Source organism: Bombus huntii, chromosome 1 (genome assembly GCF_024542735.1).
Source record: "Bombus huntii isolate Logan2020A chromosome 1, iyBomHunt1.1, whole genome shotgun sequence".
Lineage (NCBI taxonomy): Eukaryota > Metazoa > Arthropoda > Insecta > Hymenoptera > Apidae > Bombus > Bombus huntii.
The window spans coordinates 9,184,409-9,200,768 of record NC_066238.1 but is presented as its reverse complement, the minus strand read 5'-3'; the positions used below and the strand labels follow the sequence as shown (position 1 = coordinate 9,200,768).

Genomic DNA, 16,360 nt, shown 5'->3' with positions numbered 1-16,360 from the left:
AAGGTGGTAAGGAACAAAAGAAATTATGAAACAAGTTAAAATTGCTTTTGTAATATTTTTTAACATGCGATGTATGTACTATATGTATACATATATACACATTTATATATATACATACATGTATGTACACACAAACACACACGCACGCGCACGATATGAATATGTATGTACTATACGCAATTATATAATATTTATGTATACTGTATATATCTATGCATACATACAAAATTATAAAGTCGTATATAATATAATAATTATGACATAATACAATTATATATGAACAATTTTATTAACGATAATACTATTTCGTTAACGATGTCATAGGTGTTATGTTTATTTTTAAAAATTATATGCATCATTATATTTCACACAATTAATACTTATATACCACTGTATTCTTCGCTCCTTTAATTAAAAGATCAGTGAAAAAATTATTGAGCTTACTGTATAAAAATCATGCAGACATTTTACGCTTTAATGAAATTTTCATATATATATAAAAAGCATTTCATTATATTCAAATAAAACTGTACAAAATATAAATATATATGCTTATATAAAAATTTACTTTTGTACAAAGTGCCTGATATCCTACATAAATGATTTTTTAAATTCTTACTATCATCAGTTTTAATACTATTTAATACCAGCAATATAATTTCTTAAAATAATAGTACACAAAAATGCTTTAAATTAATTATCAGATGACCACAGAAACATAATTAAACATTTTTTTACTTAAGTTTAAGTAATGTTCTGTTTTTACTTTAATTCTTAGTATAATATTGTGTCATTATACAGTTTCATTTCCTTTTTCGTTTTATATTAATAGCATGATAGCTGTTTCTTTATATTTATTTGGCAGTATGTCTTATGTTCATGAAAAGAATGGTGTAAACGTATTTAACACCATAAATGTTCACAATAGAATAGTGGTCTCTGACTAGACAAATTTTGTTTATTTTTGATCATTATTTTGTATATCCATCTATATAAAAGGCATAAAATGAAACATATTACAAATTCTGTGTGTTCACACATATCTAACATCTTAATGTCTTTTTATAAACGAAATAAACTTGTTTTCATACAATTTTGAGAAGTATACATTATATAGAAATAATGGAAATTTTTCCAAAAAGAAAGTAAATATTAATAAATACGGCATCAAATGCAAATATAGATAATCTAAGACATGTATAATATGTTTACTCTATTTACTCTAAAGACTCTTAATAAAGCCAAAATGAAACAAACAGTTCTAATATATTCCCAAAAATTGTATTGCTTCATTTAGAGATTATAATTTTCAGAAGTATTGATAAAAGATGACATCTATCAACCTAAGAAATTAAAAACATAAGTTATAGTGTACAAATATGTAAAAATGAAAAATTTGAGTTTGGAAGTTAGAAATAGCGATAATAAACTGAAGTAATACGAACAAATAATCAACTGAATAATTAATAGCAACGAATACTAATTTGAAATTCTAAGATTATAACCTATTTTATACTATTAAATAAAAAATTCAAATATAATAGTTTACATGCTTCTCTAGTAATGTTAATACCCTTGTATACTTTCTTATGTTATCTTACACACGTATTATATTTTTTATGAACAGTTAGGAATAATTTTTAGATTAAATACATTGCTTTTAGTTAATATGTGTTTTTTCAAGAATAACTGAGAGTTAACATATGCAAAAAAAAAAGAGAAAAGAAAACAGTGAAAAGTAATAATAAATATTCATAAAATTTATCTTACATGTATGTTGGCTTAACAGGCCACTTATGAGTTTTCAACAGATTATATCTGATAAATTTTGAACACAAAATGCGTCATACTTGCGAATTCTTAATAATAAATTAACAATTATAATAATAATAAAAGTATGTGAGTATATATATAAATAAATAAGAAGGAATGATAAATCAAGACAGACAATAATCCTTCTTACTGCTACATAATAGATGCTTGAAATTGTAATGTAAACAATCTTCCAAAAACATTGGCTTAAATTGGCTGTGCAGTATCTAAATATTTTGTTACATCAAATTTGTAATACATCTGACAATCGTATTATCTCGTCAAGGTTAATAAACAACAAATTTTTAATTAAAAATTGTTAACTCCCATAAATACTGTTCAACAGATGCTATTAATACCGACGTTTACACGTTCAGAATATAATTTTCCAAAATAAAATCTAAACTATGTCATTGCTTTTAAAAGCCACTAATTAACGATTCAATGTTCGTTCGTGTGTAATCATTCATGAATTGACAAAATTGTTCTATAATTTTATGGCAGCCAGAATATATAACAAAAGCAATTGGCGTGATCATATTGCTAAAAAAATAAACCGTATTTATAGTTTATAGAAAGAAGACTATTCTTCAGTATAAAGTATACTCTCTCAAATATCACAAACATCCGTATTCTGAATTTAACTGTTAATTATAATAATCTGCATTTATCGTTCATACAGAATATCTATTATATCTTGCTGATAGAAATCATAACGAAATATGTTATAAGAACTATAAACTGTTTTAATATTTTAATATGCAGATGCTTCCTTATACTCAGAACCTTCCATGGTGAAGAAATCTTCCAGTTTCCATTGTAATGTTTCGAAAGTTGGCCTCTTCATTGGATCTTTGTTCCAACACTCTAACATGATATCATACAATGCAGTTGGACAACCAGGTGGACATGGCATTCTGTATCCATGTTCTACTTGATGAAGAACTTCAGCATTTGTCATACCTATAAAATTAAAAATAATTAGATACTCTTTTTTTAAATCTTTATTACTAAAAATCACTACAAAATTTAAATTTGAAGATATATTTACCAGGATATGGTATTCTACCATAAGTAACCAATTCAGTCAGAAGAATACCAAATGACCACACATCAGATTTAATACTGAATTTGCTATAATTTGCAGCCTCAGGTGCAGTCCATTTAATGGGGAAGCGTGCACCTATTCGGGCTTCATACTCATCTTCTTTAATAAGTCTAGCTAAACCAAAGTCTGCAATCTTCACAACATTTAATTCTGCTACTAATACATTTCGAGCAGCTAAATCTCGATGGATATAATTTTGTGACTCAAGATACGCCATACCTGCTGCAATTTGTGCAGCCATATCAATTAATCGTTGTAAATTTAATGTTTTTCCTTTCCCTGTTGGAAAAGTTATAACATGTGTAAAAATGAACAAACATATAAATAAATATTGAATAGATTACAAATTGAAATAATTAAAAAGTACAATTTTGTTACCTTGCAAATATTCTAACAAACTACCATTCCTCATTAATTCTGTGATGATGTAAATAGGTTCCTCCAAAGTACAAACAGCATATAATTGAATTAACTTTGCATGACGAAGTTTCTTCATAATTTGTGCTTCTGCTAGGAAATCTTTAGGATCCATAGTTCCTGGTTTTAGTGTCTTTATTGCTACTGCAGTTGTATTATTCCAAGATCCTTCCCACACTTCTCCAAATTGACCCTGGCCTAATTTTCTCACAAATTTGAGAGATGAACGGTCAATCTCCCATTGATCTCTTGTACGATGACTAAGACCCTCAGTTACAGGTTTCTCAACCTATCAACAAAATTAAGTATATGCCAGTCAATGACTGTTAAACTTTTTAGTTGTTTTAAATGAATATATTTCTATGGCATTAATAGCAAATATTCCTTTGCAAGTTGTACACTAATAGATAAGATAGAGAAACTTAAATCATATATTAACTGAAGTTCTAAAATTCCTTGAAGAAATTCGGAGAATTGTTCTTACTTTCTATTAATACAAACCTAAATAGAAGCCCTTTAAGGATGTTGCTTAGGCTGCATAACTGCTTATTAAGTTTTTAATGATTTTATTATAAGATGTAACAAATAACAAGTGTTGCTTAAATTAAAATATCTAATCTAATGGTAATACCATAAAAAATAAAAGAAATAGTGGCTATTATGCAAGATGCAAGTGATTAAAAGCAAATTTCAAATTATTTAATTTCATGCCTTTTGACATTTGAGTGATTTTATAAAGAAGATTATTTTAGATCTCAATAAATATAGTATAGCTAAGGTATGTGAAATATAATTTTAAAATAATGTTTTGTTGTAGATGAATCTTTATTCTTGACATATAATGTTTCTCAAAAGTCATTAATACTTATTTTTATAGATAAGAATATAAAGTCGTCAAATATAATTTCAGGAACTTAGTAATTGAACACTTATGCACGGTCCAAGACATAAATGTATACACTATAGTTCATTTATTGTAAAGTATGTACATTATCAACAAGAATATAGCACCATATTTGAACTGTTTTAACACAAAATGCCCTCAATGCCTCAAAGTTGAGTTAAAAGAAAGTATAAAAAAATATAGAAGATAATTTCAATCACTGAGAGCATTAAACCATATAATTTAATAAGACAAAAGCGTCTTTTTAATTATTTTATGAACTTTTCTTGCTTCATTTCATTAAAAATTGTTCAGAAAATATATAAGGTTCATTAGATAGGAAGGAAATCTGTTTTAAAATTCTTTGATGTGTATATAAACACAAAAGAGAATTTTAAAACTTAAATTTTAAAAACTGATCTATGAATTTAAATTCCACATACAGGATATCTCGAACACCAGTAAAAAATATATTACTTATTTTTCCTTTAATATATTATTTATATAATATTATTTAATATAATACAGTATAATATAATACAGCATAATAACAGTCTTTCTTCATTTTTATAATCAATACTAAATGATGTGGATAATTTAGTAGGAAAGTTAAGAATTTATTTGAGATATCCTGTATATTGGATAGATTTAAGCACACAAATATTGATACTAGAATATGATCATCTGTTGTAGATTGCATAAAAAAATTTGTGTTGAATATTGTCATAATTAACAATACATCAAAGTAGCACATACAGACACATAGACGCAAATTTATCTTATTTTTTAATGTGTGCTTTCAATCCTATTGTTTCTAAGAAAGAGCTATAGAATTTAGCAATGTTATGCCAGATTATGAAAGAAAGTGAATTTTCTAGATGAAGAATGATCTAATGTCTTTGAAACATGATTCCATATAGGACGGGCTTGTGCTGTATGTACAGGCCAAAGATATAGTGGAAAGCATTTATGTTACAAAGAAAATTAACATGTTATGTCATATTGGGACATTCAATTTACCAAGAAAATCCAGCGGGAGGTAAGGTAAGCAATAACAGAGAAACAAACATAGTCTATTCAGAGATCAAACTTTGCAAGATTATTTATCAAACTAAGAGCTGTTTTCAAACCATAACTTTTTTTTAAATAAATAGCGGAAATATATATGATACAATATACGAATGTATATATATATATGATTTTCCATTAAAAGTAACAATGTATGTTCTCCTTAAAGATTAATTAAAAGTTAAAGAAAACAATTGTTTTACACATACTTATAAATACAAAAATTCCTTATTACATCTTGATTAACATTCAAATTAGTGCTCCTTTTTATTAATATATTTAAATACATTTCCTAACAATGTTGTAAATAAGAAATATAAAATAAGAATTTAGTAAAGTATATATAAAACTTCATTCTGTATCTTGAACTGTGATTTTTGTGCAATATATTATTTTCGAATGTTTTTCCAATAACATTTATTAAAAAATATATATGCAATTATTATTATAGCTACTAAATATATAATTTTATAGAGCAAAGTCTAACTGGAGTTTAGACAGTGCTATTAATATGTAATAAATATAATATGTAAATGTAATTTAAATAGTTGTTAAAATGATTGAATCTAATTTATTTATACCATTTTATTTATTCTCTGTACAAACTTAATCACATTGTAGATTCGTGTACAATAAAGGTCAAAAATCATGCATTTGTGTTTTTACTTTAAGTCTCATATTATATATGGATTATATTTAACATCAAGGGATTTCTGCAAAGTTAATAAATATTAGAACAGAAACTTTAAAACAAATTTTTGTTGAATCACTGAAGAAATCCCTTGATAAATATTGAAAAAAATTTAATAATTAAGCAATACATTATATTCTTTAGTAAAATGGTGGTATATCATTAAAAACCAATTTTATACATGCAGCAAGCTGTCTAAACTCCATTTATGTGACATAAGATTGCAAGAAATATTGATTTAACTAAGAATTTCATCTTACCTGTACACAGGGCTTGCAGAGATTTACACACAGCCCATCAGCATCTTTACTATAATGTTCGACAAGATCTTGAAGGTTCCTGAATGTAGTTCTTCTAGCAATGAAGAAACCACCTTCATCCAGTTGTCTAATGCGGTAGTGTTTAACTGTATCACCATCGCGTACTACAAAAAATTTTTATCATATTATTATTCTTAAAAGTACATCTGCAATATATTGAAAATATAGTAAATATTTATTGTGAGCATGTGCTTCACTGTAGTGATTAAATTTTATATTTTTGATACGTATTCAAATATGTATTAACTTACCCGAAAGAGAATAATCATTGTGTCGACTTTCAGAATCTCTAATTAAGAATGCACCATGATCATTTTCAGGAAGCAATAACTTCTTCTCTGCCTCAATTCGTTTAATTTTTCTGAAGTACCATCTACAAAAAGTAAAAATAATTAAAATATTAAATAAAATAAGAAATATTTTAACATATACAAAAATAATAATTTAATATTTGATTGGTCAATATAAAAAAAAGGATAAAACTATTTTTTTCTTTAATATTTTTACATTCATATAGAAATAAAAAGAAGGGAAATACTGCTTATTTAAACTGATTGATAATCAGAACTGTCCACCCATATTAATAAAACCTAAGAGGCAATACATGTACTGTTAGTGAAAGCAAGGTCGCATTGACTAGTTGACTATATAGAGAGAAATTTATTAGGTGAAAATATAATAAAGGAAAGTCAACAAACTAAGGTTTAGTACATGTTTTCAATCATTATCATGTCTGCAGTATATTCCATGTATATATTTCTTATATATAATAAATTTGAAATATTTTTTAAATGAATGCATAACTGTAAAGTTTCATGTGATATGCATTCCAAATACAAGCATGTTAATCCTATATCATCATTCATCAAGATATAGCTATTAATCTATATTTATTGCAATAAAAATATATATTTTTTTAAGTTATTATTATAGAATTACACAAAACAAATATTTTTACTGTACACGTAAATTTTTTAGTATGTACATATATCAAACAAAAAATATTTAGAAAAAAATTAATGTAGATGTCGGTAAAAATATAACTTACGGTTCTGCTTCTATAGATTTTAACTTTGCAACATAATTGCTGGGAATATATCCTTCTTGTCGAGTTCTTTTACTTCTAGCTAACCACCAATCTCCTTGAGTATCATTTAAGATTTCTAAATGTTCACCTTTTCTGAAGCTTAAATCTTCATCTGTACGTGCATCATAATCATAAAGTGCAACAAAAATTTTTGCAGTTGGCACGTCCGCATCTGGGATTTGTGGCATAGGCCTAATAGGATCTGGAGGTGGTGTTGGCACTGGACTAGCTTGAGATGCAACTGCCTCTATATTAGGGTTGCCTATTCTATCAGGCTTTTCTTTTTCTGTATCTGTTGGACTGCTGAAACAATTACCCATTTTTTGTATGTAGTTTCAACTTGTCCACTATTTGAATTCACTGCCACTGAGTCATGAAATATAAAAATTTTTTTTGCAAATGTTCTTGCAATGTTCTTATGTTTGATCCTTTTGCATGAATATTGAGCTATGATTATGTGAATATAAAATTTTCATAATACACATTTCGTGATGCAAATGTGCAAAGTAAACACTAAAATACACTTTGGTTTTTAAAACGTTTGGATAAAGCCCACTAAGAAACACGGAAAAATGCATATGAGTTTTCAAAATCAGACATAATTTGTAAAATCGGCAACTTTTTTCTCGAAGCTTCTCTTCTTCTTCTCAAGAAACTTGCAATTCTTTCGTCGATATCTATTGTGATAAACATTGAACACTTGTAATTATTTAAAGGTTTTAATAAAGGCTACATATAATAAATACGAATGTTTATTCGAATAGTCACTGATAACGATGACACTTCATCGCGTCACTATATAACCGTAACACAAACCAGAGATATGCTCTATTAGTATACGCATTTTCGTCGAGTTCGCGCTGATCCAAGCTTGACGTCATAATATGGCACTTTTGCGATTTAGGTTAGGATGCAAATCACCAATTTCTTTGCTATTTATTATTATTATTCTTTAATGCCATTTCTAACAAATAAATATGAATGTTTTAATTTTATTAATGCCAATAATATGTTTCCGCCGAATGTTTATTCATTGTCAAAATCATTTTATTGAAATGATCTTTTTAAATAAAAAAGTAATAAAAGCAACAAAATATTAAAAAATAATAAAGCGTGCTATAAATTTTCTCGTTTTATAATATTAGAATATGGTATTTTGTGTATTTTACCAAATAGAAAATAACAAACAAATTAATTCAGAAACTTGAACCAAGATAATATGAAAAATATTAATATAAGCATTTCATTACACTTACATCAGTTTTGCTCTTTATTTACGCAAATATATAAAAATATTTCGTTGTTCCGAAAAAAAATAAATAATGTAAAAACATCATTTTAAAAAATCTGATGAATATAGAATTAAAAAAGGTATATGATTTAAGGGTATAAAGACTAACAGATACATCCAATTTTCGATTTCCCAAATTCATACTCCTAACATTTCTCTTTTGATAACAACTAGTAGTCAGTAATACTATTTGAAAAAAATATATAAAAATTTTGATGAAATTCAACGAAAATCAAAGGAGAAAAGATTTCTATACGGATAACAGAGCCCGCTCGATTTGAACTTGTTCCACCGGTTCATTACAATATCCAGGAACAATGAAAATTCTCTTACACCGGAAGAAGATCATTCTTTTCCTATCGTTGATTTTTTAGCACTGGCATTGCATAGTTGCAAGAATTTTCAGAAGCATGGCGATAACCAATGGTTAGAAGAAACGTGGACAACATAATGGAAAGTAACGTCGCCATTGCATTAAATCAGATCCGTCAAAATCCTAATTTTCACATGTGCGATACCGAAAACAGCGAAGAATAAAACACACATCAAATTTATCGTAAAAAAATACAATTATGAAATGAACGTACTTCGTGTAGTACTTTAAGACACATCTAAGATTATTTATCTCGAGAACAAACGCGACAAGCGAACAAACTTTTCATGAGAAACCGACGGAGAGGTGAAAACACCCATGGTGAAGGTAGCCAACGACATATAGATTTCGGATGAGTTCGGCTATGAATCCGAAGTTAACCGAACCTTTACCATCCCCCAATCAAAGATGCAAGTGGATTGCTACATAATCTTGTATTTAATACATAGAAGATATTATGGGATGCTTATTACATTCTTATAATTAAAAAAATAAGTTTAATTGTTAAGACTGAATAATAAAGAAAATTTTGGGAAAGATATCATTGATTGATTTAGCAGAAATAAAAGGACAATCAAATATCCTTTTAACGAAAAAAATAGTGTTACATGCTCAATTACTTCATACGTAATTATAAAAGATACTAAAGCGATATCTTCGAATATTTTTTATATTCCATGATCCTAAGATAGTAACGAGAAAAATTGTAATTTGAATATTTTTTGAAAACTGAATTTATGCATTTATTACATAATCATATATTTTTTAATTTTAATTATTAATATTAAAATTTAGAAAAATAACTATTAATATACCTGATGGTAATAACATTATTATAGTTCCCATTATAGATAATTAATAAAAATTATTGAAATAAAAGACGATTGTGAACGAAACTATAAATCAGTTATTTATATACATATACATATGTTCTGCGTGAATGACCTATTTATCTCTTTCACATTATTAATTAATTATATTTATGCATTTCACTATCAGATGAGAAAAAATAGATACCTTAAATACTTTCCAAAATTATTACATGCTCAAATATAGTGAAATATTTAATAGAATTGATATTTAATATACAAGAATGACATTAAATTCAAGATATATTAATTATTATAATATTATAGTATAATATAATTATTTTATATTATACATTAATAATCAAATAAATATAATAAACATAAACAATGCACATTATCATCACTTAATTCATATATATAAAATGTAATTACCTGAAAAATCTACTGAAGAAATGTTCAAATGTTTTATTACGAAATGTTTTAGAATGCATTTTTGCGAACAATTTGGTTTATACATCCACGTAATCGTAATTTTCTAATTGTACTACGCGATATTTTTTGGTAAATTATGCGATAAAAGTAAAACTGAGAACCGCAACGAATGATATCTGTAACAGCACTGCTTAGTTATTTCAAACTATCTATCTTATTTTTTTCATATATACATACACATGTACGTATATACAAGAATATATCGTATCGTGCTTTTATACATACATACATATGTGTGTGTATTAGATCCATTTATTACATTATCAGATTGTATCGTTTTATCCAGTTACGTCTTGGTAGATATAGATAAATCAATAGTTATACTAAATATATCTCATCAAATTTGATATTATTTTACTATTGGAATTTAATCCAAATATATATTGAAATACCCCAATAGTTTAAAGTAATTATTTATAATATACTGTAGAAAATATTTTAAAAAGTCAATAATATTTTTTGGAAATGCTTTCATAAAAACATATCCGAGGAAGGTGATAAAAGTAATAAAAAAGTAGAAATTCCAATTTTCAATAAATCTGAACTAAGTCAAATAGAATAAAATTTAGTCTTACTCATATAATAACTTTTTAAAAATGTTGTCTTAAATATTTAAATTTTCAACTTCTTTCATTTTTTGCAGTAGTGAATAATACGAAATTATAATGGTAGTTAAAAATATAAATATCTCTTGAATATATGATAGTTCATTTATATTTACATTGTATATCATAAGGATACTATACACGTTCATATATTTTCAATATATTTTCTAAAGTTAAATTAAATATGGATGAAATTAATTTTAATTGCAATTTTATTGTAATGTTATAAAAGAACACTTTAATGGTTTACAATTATCTATTTTTATGTAATTCAAAAATTTGTTATCACCACGTTTTTTTAAGCGTATAAAATCAATGAATGTACATAGATCTTGCGTATTCACATTATGCAAAAATTATATACGTAATGCATCGTTATTAGATTTCTATAATTCAGTAGAAAATAACTGCCATTGATTTTACGAATGGTATTCTATAGACCTTAATATTGAAATTATATTGATGACCGTTTGTATAAAAAAAAATGCATTTTTATCGAATAGATGCAAGTTGGAACTGTGTTCCATTTGTCTTAATCTTTATGGAAATTTGTTGGTTATATATATAAGAATTATTTAGTAAGTGAATCCTCATTGTCATCTGAATCAGGTACTTCTAAAATTTTTGGACCATATAAAAGAACATATGCGCAATGCCAATCGCCACCACCGCTAAGTTTTAGTACTTCTTCACTAGTTACAGCGGTAACGTTCTCATCGTCACATTTTAACCATGTATCACTTTTCTGTCTAACCCAAGCTACATAATGGCCACTACTACTTGATCGTCCCCTATGTGTTAGGACTGCTTGTAATGTATAATAACCGCTGTTATTTGATCCTATATCTGTAATTATAACAATATATATAACAATACAAACATATTAGTTTACTATTGATTTCTAATCTCTGTATAACTTTATTACCATCTGGAAACCAAAACGGTTCTTGTTTAACTTTTTTTTTACTTTCTGTTTTATCTTTCCTATTGATTATGTTACGCGATTCTTCCACTAAACGATCTTCATATTCTTTAAATTTTTCTCGCATTGGTGTAAGTTTAGTTTGAAGTTCACTGCTACACAATTCAAAAACATCGAATTCAAGAGGAAATTTAACATCTTTGAGAATTTTTGCATTAATTGCTTCTTTCTCTTTATAATAAAAGCGTACAAATTGGATTGTTAAATATGCTGGCAATCTGCTAATTTTTGACTGTAAAATATATTATCTTCATTAAATGGAAATATTAATGGATTAAAACATAAAAGTTTGTATTGTATAATATTTTTTACCGTTTTCGTATACACTGCATCTCTGCCAAGAGTTGGTGACATTTTTGTAATTTGCTCCTGCATTTTATTTCTAAGTCCAGAATGCATGTATTTAACCTCTGTAGAAATAAAACAACTCAATTGTAAAAATTCTTCTTTTCCCTTAGTAGGAGGTTCATCCTCAGATTCTATACATTTTAACTCTGTATTAAATGTTCCTCCAAAATACTGTTCAATTAATGAACGTGGCTTGTAACTTTGTCCATTATTTTCTAAGGCAACAGGATTTTCCTACGATTAATTACCACATATGAATAAAATTTTTCTATATAGGTATAATATTTAAAATATATTATTAGTTATATATATAGTTTAAAACATAATGTTGGGTCACTTAGTTGGGTCACCTTCGCTGGTAATTTTTGTTGCAACATTCTAATAAGTTCAGTCCAACATTCATTAGCATCCTGTTGCTGAAATCCACCATGCTCAGATTTTTCAGCAAATCTTGGAAATGCTAGATGCATCATTTGGACAAGGACAACAGGTGGCAACGATGATCCTTTGTCCATACTATCATACAAATCTCTTAACGCAGCCGTTATACTTTGTGCAGGTACAAGCGATGAACTACCAGCAGCTGCAAGCCCTCCTGAAAAATTCTTTAGAGCATCTCTCAACTCTGGAACAGTTTTTAGGCACTGTACAGTTGCATTAAGATAACAAGTATTTCCTAAGTTTGTCAAGCCAGCTGGTAAATCTAAAGCAGTAGCTAATGCAGATTCATTCATATCTTCTAAAAATAATGGTTTTTCAGTTGGCTCTGCTGGTACATCTTCTTCCTTAGAGCCCATCATTAAAACAGTAATACCCTATAAAAAAATTAAAATGATAAAAGATTTATTCTTTGATTTTAAGTCGTAAAATATATTTATTATTCATAGAAACATTAGTCCTATTATTCCTTACATCTTTCAACTTGATATTGCCCCAATCATCATCCTTTAATGTCATTCCTTTTAACATAACTTTTTGCCTTTCAGGCTGTACTCCTGTCAGTGCAAAAAGTTGTGCTTTAAACAACATTGGTTCTTCATCTGTATTAACTTCTACATTAGGAAAGTGTTCTTTTCCCCATTTTACTTTAACTAAAACAGAATACTTTACATATCAAATACTGAAAACCGTTCGATATAAAATTAAATAAAAAAATTTAAGGTTAGTCTTTCAATATCTCGAATTTTTCCAATACATACTCGAGTATTGAGGCATTTCTTCTCTTTTATTTAAGTATGTTTGGTTTTTCTTTAATTTATACCACTTAATTTACAAAATATTTTTTACTGGTGATTATTAACATGCATAAACTGCACCGTCAGGCATTCACGTACTATACATACGTATGTACATCTACACTCCCATTCACATATACATATGTATGCAAGATACAAGCATTCATATATAGTATATAGATCTAAGAGCGCAGAACTTGTACTTGGTAGCTGGCCAGCTGATTGAAAAATTAAGAAATTTATATCATATCTCATATAATTGTATTTTTTATGTAATTTAAATTGAATAATGCATGAAAAAAGTGGCAAATAATATTAAATATGCATGAATTAAATTTTTATTAAGTTTCATACAAGATAATACTGTATTTGATTAAATAGATATTCTATTTGCAGAATTTCCTATAAATTAGGACCAGCCTAAAAATTATTAATTTTAAGCTATCACATTGTTATGATCGTGATAATCACGATTTTTAATTTCACTTATTTTCTACAATGTATGTATAATAATTATAACAATATTTTTTTATGTTACAATATTGATGTATCTTATCAGTTTAAAACACTTTAATTAAAAACAAAATGTAACGTCGTCATACAATTTCTAAAATTTATATCTTGCACAGAAAAAATTATAACTTTTATTTAACAATATGGCAAGATAATAGATGTGATTTTATTAAAATTAAGCCCAAACTCGTAGAGTTGAATCCCAGCTTCCAGTTGAAAGAGCAGTTCCATCTGGAGAAACTCGTAAACAAGATACTCGATTTTCATGTCCATATAAAAACGCAACTCGTTGACATTTTAGAGTATCCCATATATTTACAGTATAATCATTATAACCAGCAAACAGTAAACGTCCACTAACGCTTAGATCGACTGCATTTGCTCCAAATATTATACTTTCTTTTGCATAAACTGCTATTTCTCTATCTGCACGTAGATCAAAAAGACGGCAAGTTGCATCATCAGAACCTGTTGCCACTGCATCACCACCTGGATGAAATTTTACCTAAACTCAACATAACATGATGCAAATCATTTTCTTATAATAGCATTAGCTTAATCTTGTAACATTATCTATTTCACAAGTAATAAAGATAAATTTTTACATACAGAATTAACATCAGATTGATGTCCTTCAAAACTTTGAACACATTGACCAGTCCGCATATCCCATATCAAAACCATTTTATCACAACTACCAGAAACAAATGTATTACCAATTTCACTTGGTGCTAAATCAATAGACATAACATCACTTGAGTGACCAAGAAAATTTTGTAACAGTTGTCCACTTTCTACATCCCATAAAGAACAAGTACTATCTCCACAACCCGTTAGAATTTGTTGATCACTATTAGGAAATACACAACAAGACATATAAGATGTATGTGTAGCAACAGTTTTTTTACGAGTTGATACATCATCTTCTTGACTCAAAGGATATACAGTTACTTTATTATCTAACCCCCTACAAAAAAAAATGAATATAACATTTAACATGTTACTAAAAAATTATTGTTATTTCATAAATCTTAAATACATTTAATACCCGCAAGCAACAAGAGTACCACTTGGTGCATAAGCACAAGCCATAACCCAGATAGTTGGCATAGTAAGAGCATGTTCTTTATTTGTTGTAAAAGCATCCCATATTATCATTTTGCCATCCTGAAGCCATTTTTATATTAAGAAATATTTTAAAAGTTTAAATAAAAAATAATTTTAGGTATATCCTGACCTGTGAGGAAGATACGATATGACGTTTATCTGGTGACCAATCAGAGCAAAGAACTTTTGCTTGATGACCTTTTAATACACGACGTGGTTTTACATTAATGCAACTAATTATTTCAAGTCTATCTGCTACACTAGCAACTGAAATATAATATTAATTATTATATTTTACTATAACTGATTTTCCTATAAATTTTTATTACATCATGATGCAAAGATTAAAAGTTAATATTACGGGTAATATCGTTCAATTTCTGTCGTTCATCTTCTAAACGTATTTTTAGGCTTTCAGCTTCTTTTATTAATTTCTCTATATGTTCTGACTCAGTAACAGAATCCATATTTCTGTTTATAGAATACTAAATATTTCTTAACAGAAAGTATACTATTCCACTAAACAAGGTAACATTTTTGTATAAATGCTGCTACAAAAAATTTTCCTTTATCTAAAATGTGACTTTTAATTAAAACAATTTCTATATTGTTAAGTATAAAGTATAAACAATGAATTACCTGTCCTGTCACCTATAGACCTCGGAAAATAACTGCAGTGCAAATGTAGTTATTAATAAAGCAATAGATATTTTTCCACATGAATATACTTTCTCTGTTCTTCTCACTTCTTTTTGTATAATTTTCTCATTTGCTATTGCATAAAAAATTTGTTAACATATACTCCATAAGCAGTTGCGTCCAATAATCAATACGATACAACAATAACAAACTTTAGCGCCGGTGCAATGACGCTTTCATATTTAATCAACTTAACCTGAACATGACATTTCATAAAAGTAATAAAATTGCTTAATTTTTATACAAACTGAAAGCTACACGCCTAAATTTTGCATCCTAATTTCTTCTAATAAAATTTATTATTAGAAAAAATATTTTATTATTACAATATTATGCTGGTCTTACACTACCGAATGTAAGGAATATTAAGCGATATATACATATACTACCTATTGCATTTTAGGTAGTAAATTATTTACTTCTTAATTTATAGACAATTATAAAATTTTCAACATGTTGAAAATCTAAATACGATATTAAATATATATATATATTTTATTATGACAAAATGTATCATAGT

General features: G+C 27.0%; 3 protein-coding genes across 12 annotated transcripts; all 3 read right to left on the bottom strand.

Annotated features, from left to right (window-relative positions):
- Positions 1-35: 35 nt before the first annotated feature.
- On the bottom strand, positions 36-10,903 carry LOC126867162 (tyrosine-protein kinase Src42A). Of its 8 annotated transcripts, none has more exons than XM_050621410.1 (7): positions 10,292-10,903; positions 7,348-7,686; positions 6,551-6,672; positions 6,240-6,403; positions 3,299-3,620; positions 2,864-3,199; positions 36-2,775 (listed from the first exon to the last, which is right to left on the bottom strand). In XM_050621410.1, the coding sequence occupies exons 1-7, from the start codon at positions 10,348-10,350 to the stop codon at positions 2,567-2,569; spliced, it is 1,551 nt and encodes a 516-aa protein (XP_050477367.1). In that variant the 5' UTR covers positions 10,351-10,903; the 3' UTR covers positions 36-2,566. The 8 variants fall into 8 exon arrangements, with proteins under 8 accessions (XP_050477367.1, XP_050477357.1, XP_050477410.1 ...); XM_050621400.1 differs by having other exon boundaries at positions 3,299-3,626; positions 10,292-10,897; XM_050621453.1 differs by having other exon boundaries at positions 3,299-3,626; positions 7,348-8,063; positions 10,292-10,893.
- Positions 10,904-11,150: 247 nt separating this feature from the next.
- LOC126867204 (ubiquitin carboxyl-terminal hydrolase 14) lies at positions 11,151-13,662 on the bottom strand. Of its 2 annotated transcripts, none has more exons than XM_050621463.1 (6): positions 13,486-13,662; positions 13,199-13,377; positions 12,637-13,101; positions 12,251-12,520; positions 11,882-12,170; positions 11,151-11,802 (listed from the first exon to the last, which is right to left on the bottom strand). In XM_050621463.1, the coding sequence occupies exons 1-6, from the start codon at positions 13,499-13,501 to the stop codon at positions 11,528-11,530; spliced, it is 1,494 nt and encodes a 497-aa protein (XP_050477420.1). In that variant the 5' UTR covers positions 13,502-13,662; the 3' UTR covers positions 11,151-11,527. The 2 variants fall into 2 exon arrangements, with proteins under 2 accessions (XP_050477420.1, XP_050477421.1); XM_050621464.1 differs by having other exon boundaries at positions 13,199-13,390; positions 13,486-13,661.
- Positions 13,663-13,841: 179 nt separating this feature from the next.
- Positions 13,842-16,227, bottom strand: LOC126867254 (guanine nucleotide-binding protein subunit beta-5). 2 transcript variants are annotated; one of them, XM_050621536.1, is made up of 6 exons: positions 15,781-16,227; positions 15,503-15,713; positions 15,272-15,408; positions 15,083-15,201; positions 14,644-15,001; positions 13,842-14,539 (listed from the first exon to the last, which is right to left on the bottom strand). In XM_050621536.1, exons 2-6 carry the CDS (start codon positions 15,606-15,608, stop codon positions 14,210-14,212), a joined length of 1,050 nt encoding a protein of 349 aa, XP_050477493.1. In that variant the 5' UTR covers positions 15,609-15,713; positions 15,781-16,227; the 3' UTR covers positions 13,842-14,209. The 2 variants fall into 2 exon arrangements, with proteins under 2 accessions (XP_050477493.1, XP_050477485.1); XM_050621528.1 differs by having other exon boundaries at positions 15,503-15,689.
- Between the last annotated feature and the right edge of the window lie 133 nt (positions 16,228-16,360).